The sequence below is a fragment of the Bison bison genome, unplaced genomic scaffold (assembly GCF_000754665.1).
Source record: "Bison bison bison isolate TAMUID 2011002044 unplaced genomic scaffold, Bison_UMD1.0 scf7180017864144, whole genome shotgun sequence".
NCBI classification, from domain to species: domain Eukaryota; kingdom Metazoa; phylum Chordata; class Mammalia; order Artiodactyla; family Bovidae; genus Bison; species Bison bison.
In genome coordinates, this window is record NW_011494716.1 from 4689732 (window position 1) to 4715011 (window position 25280).

General features: G+C 45.7%; 1 protein-coding gene across 7 annotated transcripts in view; it reads left to right on the forward strand.

Moving 5' to 3' along the window:
- The window catches only part of RBFOX1 (RNA binding protein, fox-1 homolog (C. elegans) 1), a 441591-nt gene that overhangs the window by 280333 nt on the left and 135978 nt on the right, over window positions 1-25280 (forward strand). For all 7 annotated transcript variants that reach the window (XM_010840448.1, XM_010840441.1, XM_010840445.1 and 4 more), the window contains exon 3: window positions 19060-19203. In XM_010840448.1, coding sequence (XP_010838750.1) covers window positions 19060-19203 — 144 coding nt within the window. The remainder of the gene's footprint in view (window positions 1-19059; window positions 19204-25280) is intronic.

Sequence of the window (25280 nt, forward strand, 5' to 3'; positions counted from 1 at the left end):
GTTGATAATAGAATACCAAAGTTAACTTCTTAGTTTGGAGAAATGCATGTGATTAGGAAAGATGCTAACTTCAGGGGAAGCTGGGTGAAGGGTGCGGCTTCCCAGGCGGTTCTAGTGGTAAAGAACCCACTTGCCAATGCAGGAGACACAGGAGACGTGGGTTAGATCCCTGGGTCTTAGTGCTACATTCTAATAAGAATTATGTACTTTATTGTTTACTAGGACTTCCCTGATGGCTCAGGGGGTAAACACTCTTCCTGAATTGCAGGAGACACAGCAGACTTGGGTTCGTTCCCTGGGTCAGGAAGATCCTCTGGAGGAGGGAATGGCTACCTACTCCAGTATTCATATCTGGAGAATCCCATGAACAGCAGAACCTGGTGGGCTACAGTCCATGGGGTCGTAAAAGAGTTGGACACGACTAAGCACATACATATATCCGTTGTTTACTGTGGGTCTGCAAAACAATTATTAAAAACCCATTTTGCAGATAAGGCAATGGAGGTTGCGTGGAGAACTAATTTGCTCCATGGTGCACAGTCGTCCTGGAGCCGAGGTCTGGAACCCACATGGTTCTGACCCTAGACTCTAGCTCTTCATCAGTTCTCAGCACTGTCTTATCGCCAAAGAGAATTTTAAAGCAACCAACAAAGTGATCAGAAAGCAACTCTTCCATGGACTGGCTGTTCTCAAACTTTGTCAGCATTTCTTAAACTGTGGACCAGAAACCACTTTTATTAGAATTGCCTGGTATGCTTGTCACAAACGCGCATCCCTGGCTTCCACCAGTGATGGGGTAGTAAATGTTTAACAACTGTCCTCGGCCACTGACGGAGCAGGAGGGGTTCAGGACACTTTACCAGTTGCGGTGGTGTAAATACTTCCCCCATGGCCGATTTCAAGCTACTAGTGCCTTGTCACTGAATGCAGAGTTGGCTGAAGATGCGCAGTAGCAAAACATTATGTAGAATTTCTACCATTCAGGTATTAAAGAAACAGAAAGAAATTTCAAAGGCACCTCGTAAATTATCATAAATTATCATATTTACATATTATCGTATTACCATATTACCATATTGTAAACTAGTAAAGTGTAGTAAAAAAAAATTAGGAAGCAGAGTTTGAATACTTATGACCTTTTTATATATTTTATTTAAGGGTGAATTTATATCATTTAATTGTTTTATTTTTTAATTGAAGTACAATTGCTTTAGAATGTTGTGTTAGTTTCTGCTGCACAACAGAGTGAATGAGTCCTATGTATACATGCATCTGCTCCCTCTTGAGCTTCCATCCCACCCACCCCATCCTACCCCTAGGTCATCACAGAGCACCGAGCTGAGCTCCCTGCACTACCCAGCAGCTTCCCACTAGCTAACTGTTTTGCACACAGCAGTGTATATATGTTAGTGCTACTCGCTCAATTCATCCCACCTTCTTATTTAATTTTTTTCAAGGCTGTGTTCAACAACAGGCTCACAGTAGCCCTCACAAATGAACCATTGGTTCTCACCATTCCGTAGGGATAGGCTGCCTTATCCCTTTGCGTATGTGTGCTTAACTGCTCAGCCGTGTCCATCTCTTTGCCACCCTATGGACTGTAGCCTACCAGGCTCCTCTGTCCATGGAATGTTCCAGGCAAGAATACTGGAGTGGGTTGCCATGCCCTCCACCAGGGGATCTTCCTGACCCAGGGATCAAACCCTCGTCTCTTGCATCTCCTGCATTGACAGGCGAATTCTTTACCACTAGCACCACTTGGGAAGCCCACAGCACCCCTTGGCTTCAGAGTAACGAAAATCAGCAGTGCAATGGCTAGGACCCTGGAATCTGCATTTCCTAGGAGTTCCCCAGGTGATCCTGCTCTGGGCTCAGATTCCAGAGCCGGTGCCCTAAGCCTCTTTCAGAGCATCTTTGGAGTAAGTGGATGAAAATAACCTGTAACAGGATAGAAAGCGTAGTTGGGGATCCATATTCCTAGCTGATGCTCTGCAGTTCAGTGAAATGAACTCCACTCTTACTCATCTTAAAAGATTTTTCTAAAAATTGCATAAAAATATCGCAGAGCTTTATTTTATTTTGCCCTTCATTGAAGGATGGTTGCTCTCTGTGAAAGCACAGGCAGTAAATCGTGTTCCCCTCCCAGTCAGCAGAGGAGAAAGGTTCAGAGGCCTCTCCTGAAAGGTTTAGGCAAAGATAACAAAATGTCAGGAAAGCTGCAGGGCAGGGCTGAATGGAAAAGGAGGCTGGTAATCTCAGATTCAATAGAAAAAGATCAAAAGCATCAAATAATCAGTCAGAGGTGAGCCTCCCCATCAGAATGTTCCATCAGCCTTGGAATTCAACCTTGTGATTGTATTAGGATGTATACATTATACAACTCCCTTTCTCTTTTGCTCTTTCTCTCTCTCTTTCTCTCTCTCATATACGTATGTGTGTGTGTGTGTGTGTGTATGCTCTGCTTGGCTGCTAAGTCGTGTCCGACTCTTTGTGACCCCATAGACTGTAGCCCTCCAGGCTCGTTTGTCCATGGAATTCTCCAGGCCAGAATACTGGAGTGGGTTACCATGCCCTCCTCAAGGGGATCTTCCCAACCCAGGGAGCAAGCTCAGGTCTCCCATGTTCCAGGCAGATTCTTTACCATCTGAGTCACCAGGGAAGCCCAAGAATACTGGAGTGGATAGCTTGTCCCTTCTCCAGGGTATTTTCCTGACCCAGGAATAGAACTGGGGTCTCTGCATTCCAGGAGGCTTCTTTACCAGCTGAGCTACCAGGCAAGCCCCTCTCTCTCTAAATATGACCTCATAGAGAAAGCTAGGTGCATCTGAGATCCATAAGAAATTCTGTATGACTAACCGTTTGAAACCATTTGAGAAACCTTTTGAAACATCACCTGCCTCCACCCTACCCCACCCTATCCCCACGCCCATCAGCCTTAAAAATACATGTCTCCTTTTTAGGTAGAGGAATTAATTCAGAGAGACAGGGTACCCCCCAAAATCAAGGGTAATCCAATAGCTGTGTGCAAACCCAGATACACACAAGATCCAACCCAGTGCTTGGGGTGTGTCCTCTAAATGGTGCTTTTGCTTATTGAAGGTGTCTCAAGAGGGTTGCTGTGCCATGACTAATGTTTACTCAGTGCTCACAAAAACACCTTAAGCCACCGGTCATCACTGTGCCTGCATTGTGGTCCTAATGCTCCCCATCTTCTGGTTCTTTACATGGAAGGCAGTCCATCAGTGCTCGTTGGAGGAATGAATTCATAGGAGGTGAGGTGTAGAGGGGCCATGTAACAAGTCTAAGGTCGGATAACTGGGATTGGAGCTCCACTTTCATTTGGTTTCTTAGTCCCGACACAAAAGCTCAGCACTGCTGCCTCCCTAAAGAATGAAACAGTGACTCTGAGATACATCAGAGTCGCCCACGAGGAATGATTATAAATGATTGATCTTGGGTCCAGGATTGTGAGTAATCGGTTGTGGGGTAGGGCCCAGAAACCTGCATTTTCAACTAACTTCCCCAGGTCACTTAGACATGGTCTGAATATGCCTGTAGATAGATTGATGTCATTCACACGGCACTCTCTACCTCTCCAACCACAGGCGAAGCTGTCCACCTTTCAGAACACAAAACCTGCATTTTGCTAGGAGGACCAACAAGAACAACCCCCTGGGTCTCTCATGCCGGTCTCCCCACTCACCCTTCCAGAGTCTCAGAGCCTTGACTAGTCAACTTTATAGGTACCTGGAAGCCACAAAATTCAATGCTTTCATGTTTTCAGGTGCCTTAAATTTCAATCCAGAGACAGGACACAGTGAGAGATGGACAAAACTTGGGCTTGAATCCAAGTCTCTTAAGTTGAAGGACCTCAGATGACTAAAGGTTCAATGGCTGTAGTCCAGTGACTACAGGTCTCCCGTGTAGCTCAAACAGGAAAGAATCTGCCTGTTGCCCGAGACCCGGGTTTGATCCCTGGGTCGGGAAGATCCTCTGGAGAAGGGAATGGCAATCTACTCCAGTATTTTTGCCTGGAGAATCCCATGGACAGAGAAGCCTGGCGGGCTACAATCCGTGGGATCCCAAAGAGTTGGACGTGACTGAGCGACTAACGCTACTACTACCAATGAATAAACAAGCTTTCTAGTCTCTACGTTGGTTTCCATATTCTCATCTGCTATGTGGGAACATCTTGCTTTTCCCTTTAACCCACAAAAATGGAAATTGTTGCTCATAGATACAGAACATCTTGAAGTAGTCAAAGCACTTTCTGGGACATAATTCCATTTGCTTCTCTCTGACCCAGGAGGGAGGTGGTATCATTTTCCTTAAACAGATGAAGAGTTGGAGACTCTGAGAAGGCAGGTAACTTGCCCTAGGTCATGCAGCATCACATCTACCACCAAAATCTTATCTCCTGCAGCCTCACCCTATTCTTATTAGAGCTACGAATGGCATAATTAGATGAGAGATGGCCCAGGACTGGCAGCTCTTTCTCCTTCTTCTCACTGCCTTTGGCTGCTTTCATGGGCGACAAAGGCAGCTGTTGTTCAGTCGTTCAGTTATGTCCGCTCTTTGTCACCCCATGCACTGCAGCACACCAGGCTTCCCTGTCCCTCACTATCTCCTGGAGTTTGCTCAGACTCATGTCCATTGAGTCGACGATGCCATCCATCTACCTCATTCTCTGTCTCTTCCCTTCTCCTCCTGCCCTCAACCTTTCCCAGCATCAGGGTCTTTTCCAATGAATTGGTTCTTCGCATCAGGTGGCCAAAATATTGGAGCTTCAGCCTCAGTCCTTCCAGTGAATATTCAGGGTTGACTTCCTTCAGGATTGACTGGATTGATCTCCTTGCTGTCCCAGGGACTCAACAGAGGCAGATCAGCCATCAATTTACTAAACAGACCTTTAAGGAAAAGTTTGCTCTCTGTCTAGGTAAAGAGCAAACTCTAATGGAGATGCAGGCATGTCTACTTTCAGAGTGCACTTCTTAGTATTTTTATTTCCTAATATATATTTAAACTCCTCCCCATCTACCAGTGCACTAGAAATTAGCCTACTTATGAATAAGATTTGGAACTCAGAAGTAACCGGAACTGTGTCCATTTGCAGAAATCACATACATTATGAGACAAAATTCTTTAGCTCTCAAGTGTCGGAATAGACAGATCCACGTTCACACACACGCACACACACACACGCACACACACAACCACATCCACCTATGTCTTGGAAACACATCCACGTATGTCTGAGACACTGAGAAAACTCAAGTAGTCCTAGAACAAAACCCTCGGCATGCTTGTCTCTTTGTTTCAAGCATTTATACAAAGAAAGGTCATTAATAAGGCAAATCCACGGATTTTAGCTGAGATCAGTTTCATCTTAAATTCATCACTCATTTTCTGCAGCCAGATTGTGCTGTCAGCAGTCTTCTTAGGCCTGGGGAATGAACACCATGCACAGGTCTGCCATTTGGTTAAATTAAATACATGTGGGGGAGGAATCTTTGAGGATTTGAAGATTCTTTGCAAAATAGCAACACTTTTTTTCTTTTTAAATCGATGTTTAAGCTGACCTTGATTTCTGAGTGAGACGGAGGATTAAAGACAACACAGGGACTCAGGTGGGATGAGAGGAGAGCCGTAGGAGAGTCTCTCCTGGAGGGGGAGGGTGGGGGTTGCTGTCTCTTTCAGGCTATGTGCTTGCTGGGCTAAAGAAGAAGCCTGATCTTCATGATGCCGTCAAAACAGGAGAAGGCAGAACAGTTTATGCAAGAACTTGACATGCTCCTTGAATCAGTTGGGCCCCGGGATGTCATTAACAGAGGATTCCTGCCTGCTACTTACCTGGGGATTTATAAAGGTAGAGGTGTGCTGGCATAGTTAGAAACAGCAGGATGGGAAAGGATTGTCATGGAGAACGCATCCGGCTGCCTGTCCTCTGCTCCCTGTGGTTCCCCTGGCTCCTGGAAGAGCCTGAAGTTCAGAGGAAGGATGGGAAGGGGTTCTGAGGCTGTCCAGAAAGCCTAGTGCTCAAGGAGGGGACCCTGCTTATAAGGAGAGTTGGGAGCGTTGAAGACACAGGGCTCTGGGCAACAGTAGAATTTGAATGGGGGCGGCAGGGGGAAGGTGGCTGATCATGGCTCCAAGTAACCCAAACGTGCTGACCCCTCAGGCCCCACCACCCTCAGCAAAGCCACACATGCGCTCTGGCTGAATGACAGAGAAAGCCCAGCAGGGCACCTGTTTCTCCCCATCAGGAAGCATCTTGTTTCTTTGAATGTCCCTCACCTCCCACATCCTTTTTTCCAATCCCTGCCCCAAAGGACAAGCCCTAACAGGGGAAGAAGAGGGTCCCAGGGTGGACCTCCTCTCGAAAGTGCTGGAATAGGAGGGGCGGAGAGGCAGGGAACACGCCCTGCTACTGCAGGTCCATCAGGGCAGGTTTGCAGCACTTGGAAGTGGGTTTGCATCTCATGGACTTTGGAGGTCCTTGAAAGTGGACCTGGCTGTTTTTAATCACCAGGTGATCAGAAAGCTGTCCCATGGTCTTCATGTGCCATTCAGGGGTTTGACCCAGGAAATCAGTCCCACCCACCCTGCCACTGTGCCTCCCATGTAATTACTGAGCATCCCAAAGAAGCTCTGAGCTCTCTGAACCTCAAATTCCTTGATCATAAAATGGGGCCAAACAGTAGAATCTTCTCTGAGTCATCAGGCGATGCAGTGAGCTTAACAGAGTGCCAGTCATTCAACTAATCTTTATCAAATGACTGTCAGGAGTCAGGCACTGTTCTAGCTGTCCATCACCATAATAATTATGTGTGTTAGTTGCTCAGTCATGTCTAACTCTTTGCTAACCCACAGACTATAGCCCCACCCTCTGCCAGGTTCCTCTGTCCTTGGGATTCTCCAGGCAAGAATACTGGAGTGGGTTGCCATTCTCTTCTCCAGGGAGTCTTCCTGACCCAGGGATCAAACACATGTCTCCTGCATTGCAGGCGTGTTCTTTACCGTTTGAGCCACCAGAGAAGTCCTTTAGGGCAAAACACTTTTTCTTATTCCTAGGTATTTGCAGATTCTGCTAAACATTGCTATGGACTGAATTGGTTCTCCCCACCCCTGCCTCCATCCCCTTGCCTCCCACCCAAATTTCTATGTTCAAACCCTAACCCACTGATGTTATTGGGAGGTGGGGGCTTCAGGGAGTTATTGAGTTTAGGTGACATCATGAGGGTGGGATCCTCCTGATTGGATAAGTATCCTTAGAAGAGGAATTGAGAGAGGCCATCCCCTCTCTGGGGCTCCCCAGATTGCATTAGTGGTAAAGAATCCACCTGCTAATGCAGAAGACACAATAGATGCCATGGGTTTGATTTCTGGGTCAGGAAGATCCCCTATAGGAGGAAATAGCCACCACCTCCAGTACTCTTGCCTGGAAAATCACTTGGACAGAGAAGCTACAATCCACGGGGTTGCAAAGAGTTGGGCATGACTGAGTGCACATGTGCTCACCCCCCTCCATTATATGAGGACATAGCCAGAAGGTGGCAAGCCAGAAAAGAGTGCTCTCACAAGAAACCTAACATGCTGGCACCTTGATCGTGGACTTTGCAGCCTGCAGAAGCATGAGAAATGAGTGTCTGTGGGTTCACCCATCCAGTCTGGGATATTTTGTTACAGCAGCCAGCACTGACTAATACAGACACCTTGGCAACTCATCTCCATTACAGATGTGTGCAGTGCTTGGCCCTTGCACGCTCATCCTATTCTTTCAAAGACCTAAAAAAAAAACCCAAAAGCCAAAATATATTTAGTCGTCCTGTCTCTGTCCTCCAGTCCTTCTCCTTTCCTAGGAATTTCATCATTCTGGCAGAGCACTGAATTTGAGTTGAAAGAAATGCAACATGTTTCTTAATTCTGTGTCACCTGGCTACAGAATCAGCCCAGCTGAATCAGGAAGGAGGCATTAACTCCATCCAAAGCTGTGTGATTAACTTATTTGTTTGCCTACAGAGCTAAAATGGAAAGAAAAAAAAAAAAAAAAGCAGGAAGCCAAGTGAATCCGCACAGGCCCCGTTTTGAAGTTGGATTTCTAGAGAACCCGAGATGAGGGTTTTAATGCACATTCCCTGGGCTTACCACGATTATTACTTTTAAAGGAAAATCACTTTGCACCATCTTGCTTCGTTTTAAATGGAGAGTGTGTAATATTGTCTAACGCCAGGGGAGGAAGTCAATTTAGTATGCATGCTTTTCTCACCTCTTCGCTCCTTTCCGTGGTCCTTTGTACACATTCAATATAGTTACATTTTTGCTTAGAACATATATATTTTCCCCCTGAACTTTTCTCGATTGCTTTTTTATCAAGTTTACAAATCAAATCAAATAGGTATATTGCAAAGCTCCAGGATATTATTTTCGGAGCTTATAGTGCAATGTATTGAATTACGCTAGTCTGTGCTCTGGCCCTGCTGTTCTCCATGGATTGAGAGAGAGAGTCTGCGGATCCTCTAAATTCACCCGGCATTCCTGGCTAAATCAAGACTGCTCTTCAGGCTGCGAGAAGAGACAGGCCAAGTGTTCGTAACACAAATCAATTTGGTCCCAAGTACATCGCAGTGGCTACTCAACTATCTCTCCCAATAATATTGTCAACTTAATCAAATAATACCTCCAAGACACTCAGCTTTTCTCTCAGAGAAATAGCTTGATTGGTGGAGGAGGGAGAAGCAGCTGGCTATTCAAAAGTACACTTTTTATTTATCACCACTGAGAGCCTTGTGTGTGGAAGTGGGGGATGCCCTTAGCAGAGGGAAGATGCTGAATATTCAGTGGGCTGACTGGGAGGTGGGGCAGGGTGGGGAATCTAACTGCCTCAGGGTTGAGTCTTGGATGGTCTCTTTTGATACCTTCATGGCAGAGTGAGAGATGCTCAGCAGGAAAGAAGATGGACCCAGAGAATGTTCCTGGAATGACTCAAAAAGTACCTATTATATAATGTGGGTTTCCCAGGTGGTGCCAGTGGTAAAGAATCCACCTGTCAATGCAGGAGATTCAAGAGATGGCAAGTTTGACCCTTGGGTCCAGGGGGTCTCAGAATTGGACCCAGTTGAGCAACTGACCACACAGTGCATGCTCAGTACCTTGGTCATGTCCAACTCTTTGGGACCCCCTTGGACTGTAGCCCTCCAGGCTCCTCTGTCCGTGGGATTCTCCAGGCAAGAATACTGGAGTGGGTTGCCATGCCCTCCTGCAAGGGATCTTCCCAACCCAGGGATTGAACTTACGTCCCTGTTATCTTTTGCATTGGGGTTCTTTACCACTAGTGCCACCTGGGGAAAGCCCTTTTCCTGTGCTTCTCCTCCCAGAGATCTGGTCATCCCCTGGTATACAGGTGAACTCAGCAGAGAGTCCCTGGGCTGAGAGAGAGGAGACCATGGGCAGCGGGGCCACAATCTGAAAGGCGCGGATTCCTGCATGACCATGCCTGCTCTCTCCAACTGTCGTCCCTGGATTGGTCGATATCAAAATCCAATTTCACCAGGATTAGCCTTGGGTTGTTCAGAGCTATTCATTGACTTAGGAACGATTATAGCAGAGGGAGCCCCACGGTTCTTTATTAAGGTTTTCTTTTTTTTTTTTTTTTAATGGAAGCACTAAGCGATCAGGAGATTAAAGAGCTGGTGGTGTTTTCTTAACATTTATAACCTGCACTGATATCTGGGGAGTTTGTTTATTAGGAAAAATTCTGAGGCACACATTCTGCCTCCTAATAGAGCCCTCGAACTGGACCAGAGCAGGAGCGGGCTTTGCCGTTCTAATGAGTGTGTTTGGGAACCTCTGCCAAGAGCTTCCTGGAAACCTACCTCTGGAGTTAATGGGCTTTGCATCATGTAGGTTCCCTGGTGGCTCAGATGGTAGAGAATCCACCTGCAATGCTGGAGACTTGAGTTCAATCTCTGGGTCAGGAGGATCCCCTGGAGAAGGGAATGGCAACCCATGCCAGTATTCTTGCTTGGAGAATTCCATGGACAGAGGAACCTGGTGGGCTACAGTCTATGGTGTTGCAAAGAGTCAGACAGGACTGAGGGATGAACACACAGGGTCCTTCAACCTTTCCTGCAATGATGAGGAAGCTGCACTTCAGAGTCATTGACATCCATGGGCCTGAGAAATAAAGAACAAAGCTGATGATTATTAATCCTGTTTGTAATAGGATGATGATGATTCCATTTCTTCATGGTGCTTTGATTTCATGACCCTACACTAAAGGATCTAGACAGAGATGCATTTATCATTTTTGTTGTTTAGTCACTAAGTTGCATCTGACTCTTTGGGACCCCATGGACTGCAGCTCACCAGGCTTCCCTGTCCTTCACCATCTCCCAGAGTTTGCTCAAAGTCAGGTCCATTGAGTTGCTTATGCCATCCAACCATCTCATCCTCTGTTGCCCCCTTCTCCTCCTGCCTTCAATCTTTCCCAGCATCAGGGTCTTTTCCAATGAGTTGGCTCTTCTCATCAGGTGGCCAGAGTATTGGAGCTTCAGCATCAGCTCAGTTCTTCCAAGGAACATTCAGGGTTTATCATTTTATCCAAGTTGGAACTAAGACCCAGAGACATGAAGTCAGGATTCATGCAACTCACTTGTGGCAAAACCAGGTTTGCTCATGTATGCCACAGATATTTACAGAGAACTTACCACGTGTACTAGGTGAGTGGTTCTAATTGGTGCAGTTTTGCTCCACCAGGACCTTTGAAGCCTCAAAGAGATTTTCAGTTGTCCTAGCCCCAGAGAAGGCCACTGACATCTAGTGGGTGGAGGTCAGGGATGCTACTGGACATCTTATGGTTCACCAGGTGATCCCCACATCACAGAATTAAGGAACCCCCAGTGCCAACAGTTCTGTTGTAGAGAAACTCTGCTCTAAGAGGTAAGAGGTAAGTGCATAGAGGTTCTGCCTTCCCTGTTCTCATGTACTGTGCATTCTGGTAGAGAAGACAGATGATAGAAATTAACAGAAGCATATAATGCAAAAGCAAGAAGTGATGTGTGCTGTGCAAGAACAACAGGCATGAAGGGAGGAGATGCTGATGCAGCTGTTTTATTTATTTTTTTTTTTTTTACCAAAGGATAGTTGACCCACAGTGTTGTGGGGAGAGAATTATCCAGACAAGGGGGACAGATAAACAGGTGTGAAGACTAAGGAATGTGCTGAGTGTTGAAGGGAGAGCTAAGGGGCTCGTGAGCAAAACGGGGGAAAACCAGGAGACGGGGATCAAGGCAGCATCTCCTAGACCAGGGTGAGGGTCTGGCCTGGAAGGTTCTGGGAGGGACAACCCCCCAGCCATTCTGCCTACACCGCTAACATCCGTACTCATCTCAATTTCCTTCCATCTCTGAGCAAGTGGAACAGTATTAATTTGCTTGGTTTTTAAGTTCCACCTTCTGATCTTCCAGACGTGGTTACAAGGTACATTTCTAATTCAGCTGGGTCTCACTTTAGAGCCAAAGTGACTTAAAAAAAATCAGACACGGATAAATCAAGAGTTCTTCTTTCAATGATTAATTCCCACTAAGCTTTGACATGCACCAGCCTTAGGGAATGTAATCACAAACCTGGTAGATCCTGCCTTTCAAAAAGACATGTTCTAGATGGTTCCTTCTGTTAGTAAGTCTTGTAGCTTTTTCACATTGTTTTATTTTTATCTTTAGAAATCTCACCCTGTGCTTTTGCCATAGGCTTTAGTGGACTCCTCAGGGATGCTTGTCCATCTGTGTGAGGAACCTGCAGGCAGGTCTTGGTCTTTCAAGTGCTAGTGGCCTTTCTGGAGGCTTCAGCCCAGCTGAAGGTCATCACTGCATTCAGGGGCGAGTACAGAAAGGGGTCTTGGAGCCTGTGTTTGAAGGGAAGGCTCAAATCTCTTCTCATTTTGCTGTTCAGTTCAGTTTAGTCACTCAGTCATGTCCAACTCTTTGTGACCCCATGGACTGCAGCAGGCTGGGCCTCCCTGTCCATCACCAATTCCCAGAGTTTACTCAAACTCACTGAGTCGTGATGCCATCCAATCATCTCATCCTCTGTCATCCCCTTCTCCTCCTGCCTTCAGTCTTTCCCAGCATCAGGGTCTTTTCAAATGAGTCAGTTCTTCACATCAGGTGGCCAAAGTATTTAGTCATAAATCATGTCTGACTTTTGCAATCCCATGTACTGTAGCCCTCCAGGCTCCTCTGTCCGTGAGATTTCCCAGGCAAGAATACTGGAGTGGGTTGCCATTTCCTTCTTCAGGGGATCTTCCTCACCCAGGGATCAAACCCACGTCTCCTGCATTGACAGGCAGATTCTTTACTACTGAGCCATCTGAGAAGTGAGAACTCATCAGAGTGACCAGTGTGATGGCTGAGAACCCGGGGACAGCTCTAGTGGGGGCATTCTCCCTTCTTCTGCATCTGGGTTGAGGCCAACTGTTTTGAAAGCCTCATACCACCAGGACTGGTTAAAAAGTGCAACCGTTCCTTGATAATTCTTGATAACAGTTACTCATTTTCCAAGCATTTCCCATCTGTTTGCTTAGCAGGGGACTTCGTGGGTTGAACGAAGGCCTTCAAATATGTGTCCATGTTCTGACCTTCGTAAACCTGGGGATGTGACCTTATTTGGAAAAAAAATAAAATAAAAGGTCTTTACAGATGCAATTAGGTTAAGGATCTCAAGACTAGATCAGCCTCAATTTAGTGTGAGCTCTAAATCCAGTGTCCTTAATGTCCTTATAAGAAGAAAAAAGGCCGAAGGAGACTTGAATCTCAGACACTCAGAGGGAAGAAAGCCAAACAGAGATGAGAGACTCTAGCAGTGCAGGTCAGGCAAACCAAGGAACCACCAGTGGCTGGAAGAACAAGGAAGGACGTCCTCCTGGGAGTCTCTGGCCAGAGCGGGACCCTGAGGGCATCTTCACTGAACTTTTCTGGCCCTTGCCACTGAGAAAGAATCGATTTCTGTTGCTTTAAGTCACTACGTTTTTGGTAATTTCTTAGGAGACTAATAGAGGGATATGAAACCCTGAGTATGTGCTGAATATGTTTTCCCTGAAAGTTCCCAGCAAAAAGGAAACTTCACAGCCTGAAATACTCAAGATGAGGGGTCATTAAGGGTCATTCCCTTAGCTCTGACCCCTCGCGAGATCGCGGCTTTGTCGCAGCTTCTTTTGTTTGCCTTGTGCTCCATATGGTCCTCATCACATCGCAACATACAAGAGAGCACACTCAATCTTCTAGATAGCTTCCTTATGCTTCTTTGTCAGCCTCTGGATACTGATACCCTCCCTCTTCCCTTTCCTTTTCCATTCCTCTGTTGTTGTTGCGTCGCTAAGTCATGTCCAACTCTTTGCAACACCATGGACTGCAGACCACCAGGCTCATCTGTCCTGTGAGATTCTCCAGGCAAGAATCCTGGAGTGGGTTGCCATTTCCTTCTGCAGGGGATCTTCCCAACCCAGGGATCGAAGCCATGTCGCATGAAGGCAGCTTCTTTTACCACTGAGCCACCAGAGAAGCTCCCGACGATGTCTGAAATAACTTTTTGGTTTAGTTTTTTCTTTTTTCCGTGTTATCTTTAAAAATTACTTTTAACACACAGGTATTCGGTGCAGCCGTTTCTGAGCATTTTTTGTATTTGTGCCCAGCGCGCAGTGATCAATTGAGCGTTGCGTGTTTTTATCAAAGGAAACAACACAAAGATTTCTCCAAAGTCCTGTTTGACTAAAGATGATTAATTTAAATTTTCACATGAGCAGCATAATGCTATTAATCATTTAATATGTTTAATCGTAATCTCTGTAATTCCTAATTAGGTTTATTAAACTGAAACATCCAGCAGTTACACACAAATCCAAATCTTAAGTTTCCTTTTTGGGAGGAGAAGGAGCAGGTTTTCATTTGCATTTGAACAGCAACTTCTGACTGAAGGGGAAAAGTGGCTTGAAGGCCTAAGAACTACCCTGCTGCTTCTGCAAACTGAAGAGTCTTGTGTTTGAGCAGTAGGACCCCCAACCCCTCGGAAAGTGACAGTCTCATGCTTCAAGGTCATTTCCGTCTCGTGGGTGTGTCTCCAGACCTCATATTGTGCACGTGTGTGTTCTCAATTGCTTAGTCCTGTCTGAATCTTGTGGCCCCATGGACAAAGGCGCCTGGCGGGCTACAGCTCCTCTGTCCATGGGATTCTCCAGGCAAGAATATTAGAATGGGTCGCTATTTCCTTCTCCAGGGGATCTTCTTAACTCAGGTTATTGAACCCACGTCTCTTGTGTCTCCTGCGTCAGCAGGCAGATTCTTTACCATTGTACCACCTAGGAAGCCCCAGGAAGACCGGCACAGCCAAAAACTACAAATAAATATATAAATATCCAGTTTACAAGTGTCAAAGTTGTAATATTGTTCTTCCTCTCACTTGGGGGTAGCAAAGGAGACGGTTCACTCATTCATTCATTCGTTTCTTCCTTTACTCCTAACGCATTCACCCATTCAGTCGGTGAGTCAGCCAGCCAGGAGGCAGACATTTGTCATTTGTCTAGCATGGCTCAGCCTGTGTCTCATGCTGGTCATGTCACCACGCTGCTATGGTCCTTAAGGAAAAATTGTATTCTCTTGATCTACCTGTAGGGTTCTTTAGGTCCACCCCCTGCCTCCCTCTGCTGGGTCTTCTCCCACCCTTCCTTCATGCACGCTCCCTCTGACCAGTGACATGGAGGTCTGCCTGTAGTCCCAATCTCAAAGGGGTGCCAGTGAGGTGTGAGTTAAAGTGAGATCTTAGTGCCCTGCCCAGGAAGTGAGCTGGGTAGCCTGGATGAAAACGATGAATCCTAGCCACTAGTTCCCCAGGGGCTAGAGGCTGGAAGCAAAATTCACCGGGCCCTTGCCCCATTGAAAAATGCATTTCTCAAGGAGGCAAAAACTATGGAAAGAGGTACAAAATTTATGATTAGAGACACAGCACAACCAAGTTGGAGAGCACACAGAGAAGCAGTTTGTTAAAACAGAAGCAAGGTAGAGACACACACCCAAAGGGAAAGGGTGTTGGCATCCCCCCTAATGAGGAAGCGTGCATTAAAGAGGCAGTTAAGTCATTTATGTAGGGCATTTCTGCCAGATCTTTGTTTACCTGCATGCTCAGTTGCTTCAATCGTGTCCGACTTTTTGTGACCCTGTGGAGTATAGAGCCCGCCAGACTCCTGAGTCCATGAGATTCTCTAGGCAGGAGAATCTCATGACCTCCAGGAGATATTCCCAACCCAGGGATCGAACCCCTGCATTGCAATCAGATACTTTACTGCTGAGCCATTGGGGAAGCCCAGATCTTTGTTTACCTTTGGCCAATTATCTTATTTCTTTTCCCACTCCTGACCTGCCCTAGGACCCTCCCCAACATGCCTGTGAAACTTTTTCCCAAGATGGATATTTCCCAGAGGCCAGTGCAGGGCAGGGGTGGTGAGGGGTGCTTGGCATCATATATTATAGGGTGGTGCCCCCTCCATTTTGACCTCCAAGGAGCCTTTCTGGGCATGTGTAGTGTCTCCCTTGCCCCAAGGATGGAAAATATATGACCTCTTGATCCTTTACTCAAATTGGGTTTCGTCCCTCTCTGTCCTTGCCATAGCTGTTAATATCCCCAGGAGACAAAGTTTGGCTATTTACTCTGTTTCTATTGCTGTTTTCTATTTCAAAGTGCACACAGGAGGCTGATTGTAAATATCTAGCCTGGAGCCCACCTGCCCCCTTCCTCAGGAAATGTAAAAAGGAGGCTAGTTGTACATGCCTAGCTTGGAGCCTGTCTGTCTCCTGCCTCAGTCCCCTAAATCCAGAATTCACCTCTCTGCATCTTGGTACATACTTTGCTCACCACTGGTGCAGCGCCACCTTTTCTCTTAGACATGTCCCGGTAAAGATGTAACCTCCAGACTCAGCAAGCCTGAGGAACCACCAGCCATACTGTGTGTCCCTGATTTAGAGTGACTCAACCCCCTGAGGGTCACTCTGACCCCTCTTAATAGTCTGTCTAACCATTGTCTTTTCTGCCTCTTTCTCTTCTGCTAAGCTAGACACTGTGTATGCTTTGGGGGATGAACTTACGTGCTTCATGGATAGTAGTTGCTCAGGAAAGATGTGTTTACCAAGCAAATGGGAACCTTCTCTTCATATTTCCTTAATGAGGCTTTTTACACCTCTCCTTTGACATTTTTAGGGCTTCCCTGGTGGCTCAGCTGGTAAAGAATCCGCCTGCAATGCAGGAGACCTGGATTCGATCCCTGGGTTGGGAGCATCTCCTGGAGAAGGGAACAGCTACCCACTTGAGTATTCTGGCCTGGAGAACTCCATGGACTATTCCATGGGGTCGCAAAGAGGCGGACACAACTGAGCGACTTTTTCGCTCTCACTTTGACATTTTTGGTAAAAATCACCATCATTCTAAAAAATGCCTTGCCTTCCACTTATTGATTGTGTCTTGTGCTGGGAACAGTGGCATGATGCCTCATGTGTTATGATGTTTGGTCATCACAGAGCCTTATATGGTATGCACCATTGTTATTGTCTAACTCAATGGATATAAATTTGCACAAACTCTGGGAGACAGTGGAGGACAGAGGAGTCTGGGATCAGCGGTCCATGGGGTCCCAAAGAGTCAGACATGACTTAGCGACTGAACAACAGCATTGTTACTACTCATTTTTCAGGGTAGAGAACTATCACCAGCCTTTTTATTAGATCCAGCAGCATTAGGAATATAACCAAGTGTATTATCTTCTTGACACAACCCTTGGAAGTTGAAGAAAGTATCTGGTAGGGCTTTGGATACCAAAGAAGCTTGGAAGTGTAGTACGCCAGCTACCAGAATGTCTTACCTTACAAATACAATTCAGTGTGTGTTAGGAAGGAAATTTCAGTGAAACCTGTCGATAAGGACAAGGGTTGATGAGAAAGTCACTGATTATGTCCATGTTATTAGTTTTGTCCCAGTTATATGCTTCTAGATTGCTTGTAAGTAAAAGCAGAGACATTACTTTGCCAACAAAGGTCCATCTAGTCAAGGCTATGGTTTACCCAGTGGTCATGTATGGATGTGAGAGGTGGACTGTGAAGAAAGCTGAGTGCCGAAGAATTGATGCTTTTGAACTGTGGTGTTGGAGAAGACTCTTGAGAGTCCCTTGGACTGCAGGGAGATCCAACCAGTCCATTCTAAAGGAGATCAGTCCTGGGTGTTCTTTGGAAGGAATGATGCTAAAGCTGAAACTCCAGTACTTTGGCCACCTGATGGGAAGAGTTGACTCATTGGAAAAGACTCTGATGCTGGGAGGGATTGGGGGCAGGAGGAGAAGGGGACGACAGAGGATGAGATGGCTGGATGGCATCACCGACTCGATGGACGTGAGTGTGAGTGAACTCCGGGAGTTGTTGATGGACAGGGAGGCCTGGCATGCTGCAATTCATGGGGTCGCAAAGAGTCAGATAGAACTGAGCGACTGAACTGAACTGAACTGAACGAGCGGACGATTTCTCCTTCATAAGCTTGATGGCCTTTTTCATGGGTTTTCCATCATGTTTTAGTGAAGTAGACATTTCATGTGAATGGTGTCTACTGCCACCTAGAGGCAGTACATGCTAATTGCAGAGAAAGCATCTAGAAGCATCTCTGAAATGTTAAAACTCCAGAACTGAGCATACGGAAGTGGCCTAGATGATTGAATCAAATGTTACTGTGACTTTTCTCCTGGTTCCTGCCTCAATGGGGGTATCATTGTTATATCATGTTATCCGGGCTTTTCCTTGGAGGATGGGACTGAGTAGGAGGCAGAGTAACAAACTATACCAGTAATGTAACATTGTCAACACCAACTTGGGTCAATATAACTTTCTAACATAGGCGCTCTGTGTCTTCATTGTCCAACACGGAAGCCACAGCCATGTGTGGCCACTGAGCACTCAAAAATGTGGCTACTGTGAGGAAGGGACTGAATTTCCCATTTGATTTAATTTTAATTCATTTCCATTTAAAGAGCCACATGGGGTCAACTGTCATGAACAGCACAGGTCTGCAAAATCAAGAAAGGAAAAATTAAAACCTTGAAAAAATTTAAGTCCATCAGATGGTTACTTGGACTTCAGAATACCAAACAGCCTTTTCAAATGTTTTATGAGATTTACTAATGTTTTTATCTGTACAGCCTTGGCAATTAGGTAGGCATATTTTAAGATTTTGAACAGCCTGGATGAAAGAAGGAGTCTCCTTTCTAGATGAAGCTTTCTCTAATTACCTACTGAAACTCCCTGCCCCCCAGTTCCAGCGAGTCCTTGCCCTTACTTTATCCCCCTCCCTCTTATCTCCATCCTCCAGCTCTGTATTTCTTGAGTTTATTGTCTAGTTCTTCCCCCATAAGAATTAGATCCATGATAGTAAGGATCTCTGCTCCTTTGCTCGTGGCTGAATCCTGGATCTGTGATGGGCACTCAGTGGTCTTTCAATAAATCTTTGCTGGATGAATGAATGATTCAGCAGTTTCTTCCTGCATTATTCCTTTGTTCTGGCATTTTTCTACCATTTTGAGGAAGCAAAAGCACACTGGATATATGTGGAATCTAGAACAAATGGTATAGATGAACCTATATGCAAAGCAGGAATAGGGACACAGAGGTAGAGAACAAATTGTATGCATACCAAGGGGGGATGGTGTGGGCGTGGGGTGAATTGGGAGATTGGAATTGACATATATGCACTATTGATGCTCTGCATCGTAATACACTATTGATGCTATGCATAACCTAGATAACTAATGAGAACCTACTGTATAGCTCAGGGAACTCTACTCAGCGCTCTGTGGTGACCTAAATGGGAAGGAAATCCTAAAAAGTGGGGATATATGTATACGTATAACTGATTTGCTTTGTTGTACAGTAGAAACTAACACAACACTAAAGCTACTATACGCCTATATATATATATATATTTATGAAAAGCACGTTCAGGTCCACTCTGAGCCTCTTTGCTTTGCTCTTGTTCTTTTAGCAGACAGATGACGCGGCACCCACGGATGGCCAGCCCCAGACACAGCCTTCTGAAAACACTGAAAACAAGTCCCAGCCCAAGAGGCTGCATGTCTCCAACATCCCCTTCCGGTTCCGGGATCCGGACCTCCGACAAATGTTTGGTGTAAGTACTGCCTTTCTTCTCCTCTGCAGTGGCCGCTCCGGGGTCCCCAGAGTCCTCCCCTCCTCATGTAATTTCTTGGTATTCATAATACAAAGTGAGCAGGGGTGGGGGGAAGGCATTTTAGATCCTATCTGAGGGTATTCTTTGGCCAGGATCTCCATGATTTTAGGATAAACTTTTCTGCTGTGTTCACCATGTTTGCACTTGGACCAACGGTACTTCTTCAAGTTAGTAACTTGAATGTCGAATGGAAAATAGGCTCCCAGGTGCTTGAAACAAGCTCATTGCTGATCCCCTGTCAAGAGCCTGGGGACCCATGTGACAGCTAACATAGTTATGGGTCATCTTGGTTTTTCTCGCTACAGTGGTTGCCAAATTATTGGGAAGAGTGACTCATAACATATTTCTGCAGACCTTGCTCTTTCCCGGGTACTGAGCATCTATATCTCAGAGGTGATTGTAGAGAATAATTAGTTCTGCATAAAGCCTTGTTAAAACAAAACCACTGCAGATTTCAGAGTCTGACTTGTATCCTGCCATATATGTTCTTCTGGAATCTGTGGTGAGGATTCAGAGATTTAACTTAAAGATTATATGCCACAAATGACAGTCTTGCTCAAGCACCATGATGGAACAGGGAGCAAGACAGAAGACACCACCAACCCAGAGAGAAGAAATGGTAGAGTCACTTGACTGGGGGACATTGTGACCCTGATTCTCTTTTGGAATGACCTTTGCACCATCCACCTTGGGAAGGGATGAGCTTGCCATCTCTTTGGGCTCAGTTCCACCAAAGGACAAAGCTATGACAGCTTGGATATCATTCATTTTTTACAAATAGAGTCACAGTCCCTTTGTCTATGTCAGCCCAGCGTTGGTGGGAAATGTCTGTGGATTCAATGAACAAAATTACATTCTTAACACTCAACTTAGAGTAAAGGTTGTCTGCCCAGAGAGTCCCCTTCTAAGAGCTTCTGGATGGGTGCAGAGATGACAAAAGGAATAAGAAGAGGCTCAACTTTCCAACTCTAGGTCTGGGCCAGGTAGAGCTCATTCTCCGTATGAAAACACCAGCTCTGTGTCATCATTCCGCAATGGTGGGGTGAATGCACATGTTTTCTTTAGCATGCATGATGTTTATCAAGTATGCATTGGACACAAAAGCCAACGAAGTGTCATAGCTAAGATACCCAGGCCTGAATCCTGACATTTCAGTGGAAAAGGTCAGCTTGTGCTCTTTTATCTCTCTCATTTGGTAATAACCTTGAGTTGAGCCTCTAACTCTTGCAGAGCAGAGATACCCTCGGGCAATTTCAGGTCAAAGATGACTTTGAAAAGTGCAGAGCATTCGGAGTTAAAGTCGAGGTTAAGTGTGTGTGAAGTGAGGAGACCAGGTTTGGATGACGGGCAGCCTGAGGAATTAGATCGCTTTTGTCAGGTCTGGTTCGAAAGTCATCTCGCTCTTCAATCTGTCTTAACTCATCAAGTGTCACTGGGATGTTGACTTGGAATTTGGTCCTCTTAATGACCATCCTGTGCTCTTTTCGGGTGTCACTCATTGCGGTAGACCCGGACTCCCACCCCTGAGGATGGCTGTGTGCTCTCTGTTCTTCTTGATTACCTTTAAAGTGACCAGAGGGCTCCACTGCAAAGGTATTCAAAATATTCAGAGCTAGATGCCAAAAATGGATCCTACTTGCATGAATATTCGAACCTGTCTGTTCTTACTGGGCGGTACAGGAGAGGTGGTAGAGAGCAAAGTCTTGCCAAAATCGGTCGTGCTACCAGTTGTCAAACCTTGATCAGAATCTACTAGTTTCAGAGCCACTGTTTGTAAAAGTCAGAATTTTCAAGCAACTGACAAGATGTCAATTTGACAAGGTGATAGAGACACTTAGGATCCATCTATACATTCAGAAAACGCAGCACACAGTCATTCATCCTGAAATTAATTCAGTTTATCACAAGCTGCCTGTGTGTCCATTTTTAAAAGTATGCAAGATTTTTTGGTGGGCTTTGTGACCATCCACTCCAGTATTCTTGCTGGGAAAATTCCATGGACAGAGAAGCCTGGTAGGCTACAGTCCACAGGGTCGCAAAGAGTCAGACACGACTGAGCATGCTTCTGCGCACACACGTCTGTAAAAATCATCCAGCAGCTACAAATTCCTGGACTCTTCGATAACTCTGAGGCCTTCTTGGTTTACAACCACCATTCTGAAGACATGGAATTTTAATCCTGCAGAATCTATTCTTCCTGGGCAGACGTCAGTGGTGGCCACCCTACTCTGGTTGTGTGCTACATTTACTGACATGAATCACGTGAAAAGTCATCTGTAACATTCGGACTGGCTCTGCACTCCAGCTGAGAGAATTAAGCATGGTTTCCTGTTTCAGGTCACAGTTACTCTAAGAAATTGCACTTTAATCCCAATCAGCTGTTTGCCACATCACTGGGATGTGAGATGTCATCTCTCCTTTTCTTGCCGTGTTTTGCCCTGGTTCCTTGTAGCAGGGGCTACAAAGGGAGAGACAGCAGAGAAAAACTCTCACAAAGATTTTTTGCAGTTTTCTTCTTGGTCCCTTTTGTTCAGTATGGCTGTGGGGACTGCAAGCCAAAACCACAGCACAAGAGTAAAGAGACTTTCTTTCCCAAAGTCCCTGACACCTGGCAGTGCTCTGAACAGGTTCTGTATCCATGCATCATTCAGCCGTGATGTTTGCAAACCCTACACGCCTATCGGTTACCGCAGGTGCCTCAACATTTCCTTTTAAACTGTGGCTTTGGTGCCTCCTTGTCACAATCCTTGTTTCCCTTCTTCCACAATTCACTTTGTATCCTTTATGATGAATGTGTTGCAGTATTTGGCATGAAACCATCCAGATCATCTTAGATTTCCTATGGTTTCCCTTTCAGATGGAACATCCCTTGGTCAAAAATCCTGTGGCCACTACATCCAAAGCAGAGGCCAGAGCATTTTTCATTATTTATTTTTGGCTACTCTGGGTCTTCATGGCTGCGCGTGGGCTTTCTCCAGCTGTGGCAACCAGGGGCTACTCTTTGTCATGGTGCAAAGGTATCTCCTTGTGGTGGCCTCTCCTGTTGCAGAGCACAGGCTGTAGGGCATGTGGGCTTCAGTAGCTGTGGCACATGGGCTTAGTTGCCCCGTGGCATCTGAGGTCTTCCCTGACTACGGATCGAACCCGTGTCCCCTGCATTGGCAGGCAGATTCTTAACCACTGGACCACCAGGGAAGTCCAGAATCCAGAGTCTTTTTTAAAAGATCAATTGGCATGTGAATGAATGGATCTCATATTATCAGGGGCCTTGGTGCTGGAGGTTTTGCTGGAAAGGATGTGGATTCTGGCCCTGCTACCTTCCTCTTGAACATGTCAGAGGTCGCAAAAGAGCATGTTTCCTTTCCATTTAAATTCTCCATGGGCCCATGCAAACACTGTATGGATTGCCATCAAATTAGTCACAATGTCTTGGTCTTGAATAAAAAGCTCAGTTGAACCTAACATTTAAAAGTAAGCATTTGTGAAGTGAGAGAGATAGTTATGGGCTTCCCAGGTAGCTCAGTGGGTCACGAATCTGCTGGCAATGCAGGAGACATAGGAGATGCGAGTTCGATCCCTGGGTTGGGAAGATCCCCTGGAGGAGGGTGTGGCAACCCATTCTAGTATTCTTGACTGGAGAATCCCATGGACAAGAGGAGCCTGGAGGGCTATAATCCATGGAGTCACAAAGAGTCAGACATGATTGAAGCGATTGAGCACGCTGCTTGTACGCAGAGGTAGTTCTAGATTTAGACCACTGAGACAAGCCATTGTATCCTAGAGTGGTCTTCAGTAACAGCTACTCAGGGAGTACTGGGTCCAGATTTTACCTCATGCTTGTCCATGTGACAGCCATGCTTTTCTTAGCAAACTACAGGCCTTCTGGGCATGAATATGACCCACCGAAGTCTCTATTGTCACCAAAGACAGATTACATGGCTTTCAGAACATGCAGAAGAAACTTTCATTAAAAGTAGAAGAAGAAGGGGCTTTCACGATGACTTTTTAAATGACAAAACAGAGATATTTTCAGACATGGCAGGGTGCCTCCTCCTGTTCCCACATCTGAAACGTGAAAACAGCCCTAAGAAAACTAGGATGTTGCCTTTTCTTAGCTTCCATGAACATTCTGTGAACTAAGCTTACTTTCCTGTTTTATACTGTATCCACTGAACACCTTTCAGAGGTTTTCAGAAAAATATTATTTGATCTGAGCCGGTCTAAACTCGGTCTATAGGCCCGAGTGTGTGCCTATAAGCTCCAGGATTTTAACCTTGTCGCATCTGTCGAGACCCCTCCAGTGGAAACTGAGATTTTGTTGAACACGGCTGAATGCCGGTGTTGGGCAAATAGATCCTAGTTATGTCTGCGAATGAGTCGTGTCTATTTAACTTGAAAATGTGCCAGCTGTGTTTACATCATTAGTACCAAACTTCCCAATTAAACTGTTGATACTATAAATATAGTACACAACTGCCTTAGAAAGGGGGCTTACATCAGCATTCTTCTTACGGCTTGTTTCACTGGCTTTGAGAAACTTCCACCCCGTGGCAACTGCCAAAGAAACAAACAATGGAGACCATTTCAGGGCATGTGGTGCCATTGCTCCATTTAGGGAATCAGACATGTAAAGATTACTTTTTGATTGGTGCTGTCTCAACCGGCAGCTTCCCAGGTGGCTCAGTGTTAAAGAATCTGCCTGCCAGCATGGGAGACACAGGAGACTTGGGTTCAATCCCTGAATCAGAAAGATCTCTTGGAGGAGGGCATGACAGCCCAGTCCAGGAATCTTGCCTGGAGAACTCCATGGACAGAGGAGGCAGGTGGGCTACAGTCCATGGGGTCGCAAAGAATCAGACACAACTGAGCAATTGAGCACACGTGTATCTCAGTCAGATCTTTTTTCTTTCTTTCTTTCTCATGTTTATTCCACTCATCCATGTATTCCCAATCCCTGTTTACTGGCGTTGACTTAATATAGTTATGAGGTGGATATTTCCCATGTGTAAGGAGCATGGTGGAAACCAATCAGGACCCCATGAGGTTTCTAGCCACAAACGTATTTCTGTGTCCCCTTCTCCGATGGGCAGGTTCAAACAGTTGCTCATCAGGGAAGGGAGGGGAGGCTGAGAAAAGGGAGGAGCAGTCAAGAAACAGCAGTGCAGCCTTGGGGCAGGTCTTGGTTTCCTTATAAGGGATACACAGAGCAGTATCTTTGAGCTCATCAGCAGAACTATAACCTCCAACAAATGGAAGATGTTAACTATTTGATGCAGGACTCCTCATTCCAGAGAAAGTCACAGTTCGCCCATCACCACCTGAGACCAAGCGATCTCTTCAACCAGATCTTATTTTAAAGGAAGTGCGTTTGTGTTGACTGCTTCGAGAAGGTTCCGTGGATGACATTTGCTTGTTGGTTTTAGAGGAAGTCCTTTCCAAGTTTCTCTAACCATAAATATGTGGGCTTCCTGTCTCTTAGGCCTGAAATATACATGGTAGCATCTGTGTGGAACTGAATATCGTAAGGGGGTTATAGCAGAATGATGGCTTCTGAGAGAATCAGAAAGCTAGAGGATTTTTTTTCTTTAAACCATGGAACTCACTTCGCCTTTCAACGCAAATCTTGCGTTTCTCAAATCTGAAAATCATCTTCTCTTTTTAACAGTTTTCTCTGCCCAAATCTAGGGCATGGAAAAAGCAATAGAACCATCTTGTCTTCACCAAAAGAATTCCTAAGTGTCCACTGATCACAGGGTGAGGGAGTTGCGTGTTTCCTGCGATGTCCATAGAGCATGCTAGCCATGGAGACCTTCTGTCTTCTCTCCTGGTTGAGCCTTCTCTTCTTGGTTTCTTTCTCTCCTTCTCCCTGAAGTCAAGAAGCACAAGAAGAAGCTCAGTAAGAAAAATTCAAGTCTGTAATCCCCAGGCTGAGTACATATCCTGAGGGATGGGCACCTTTCTGTGGCCCAGGATGACTTAAGCTTTGGATTTCTTTTTCTCATAGTCAGAACTACTTT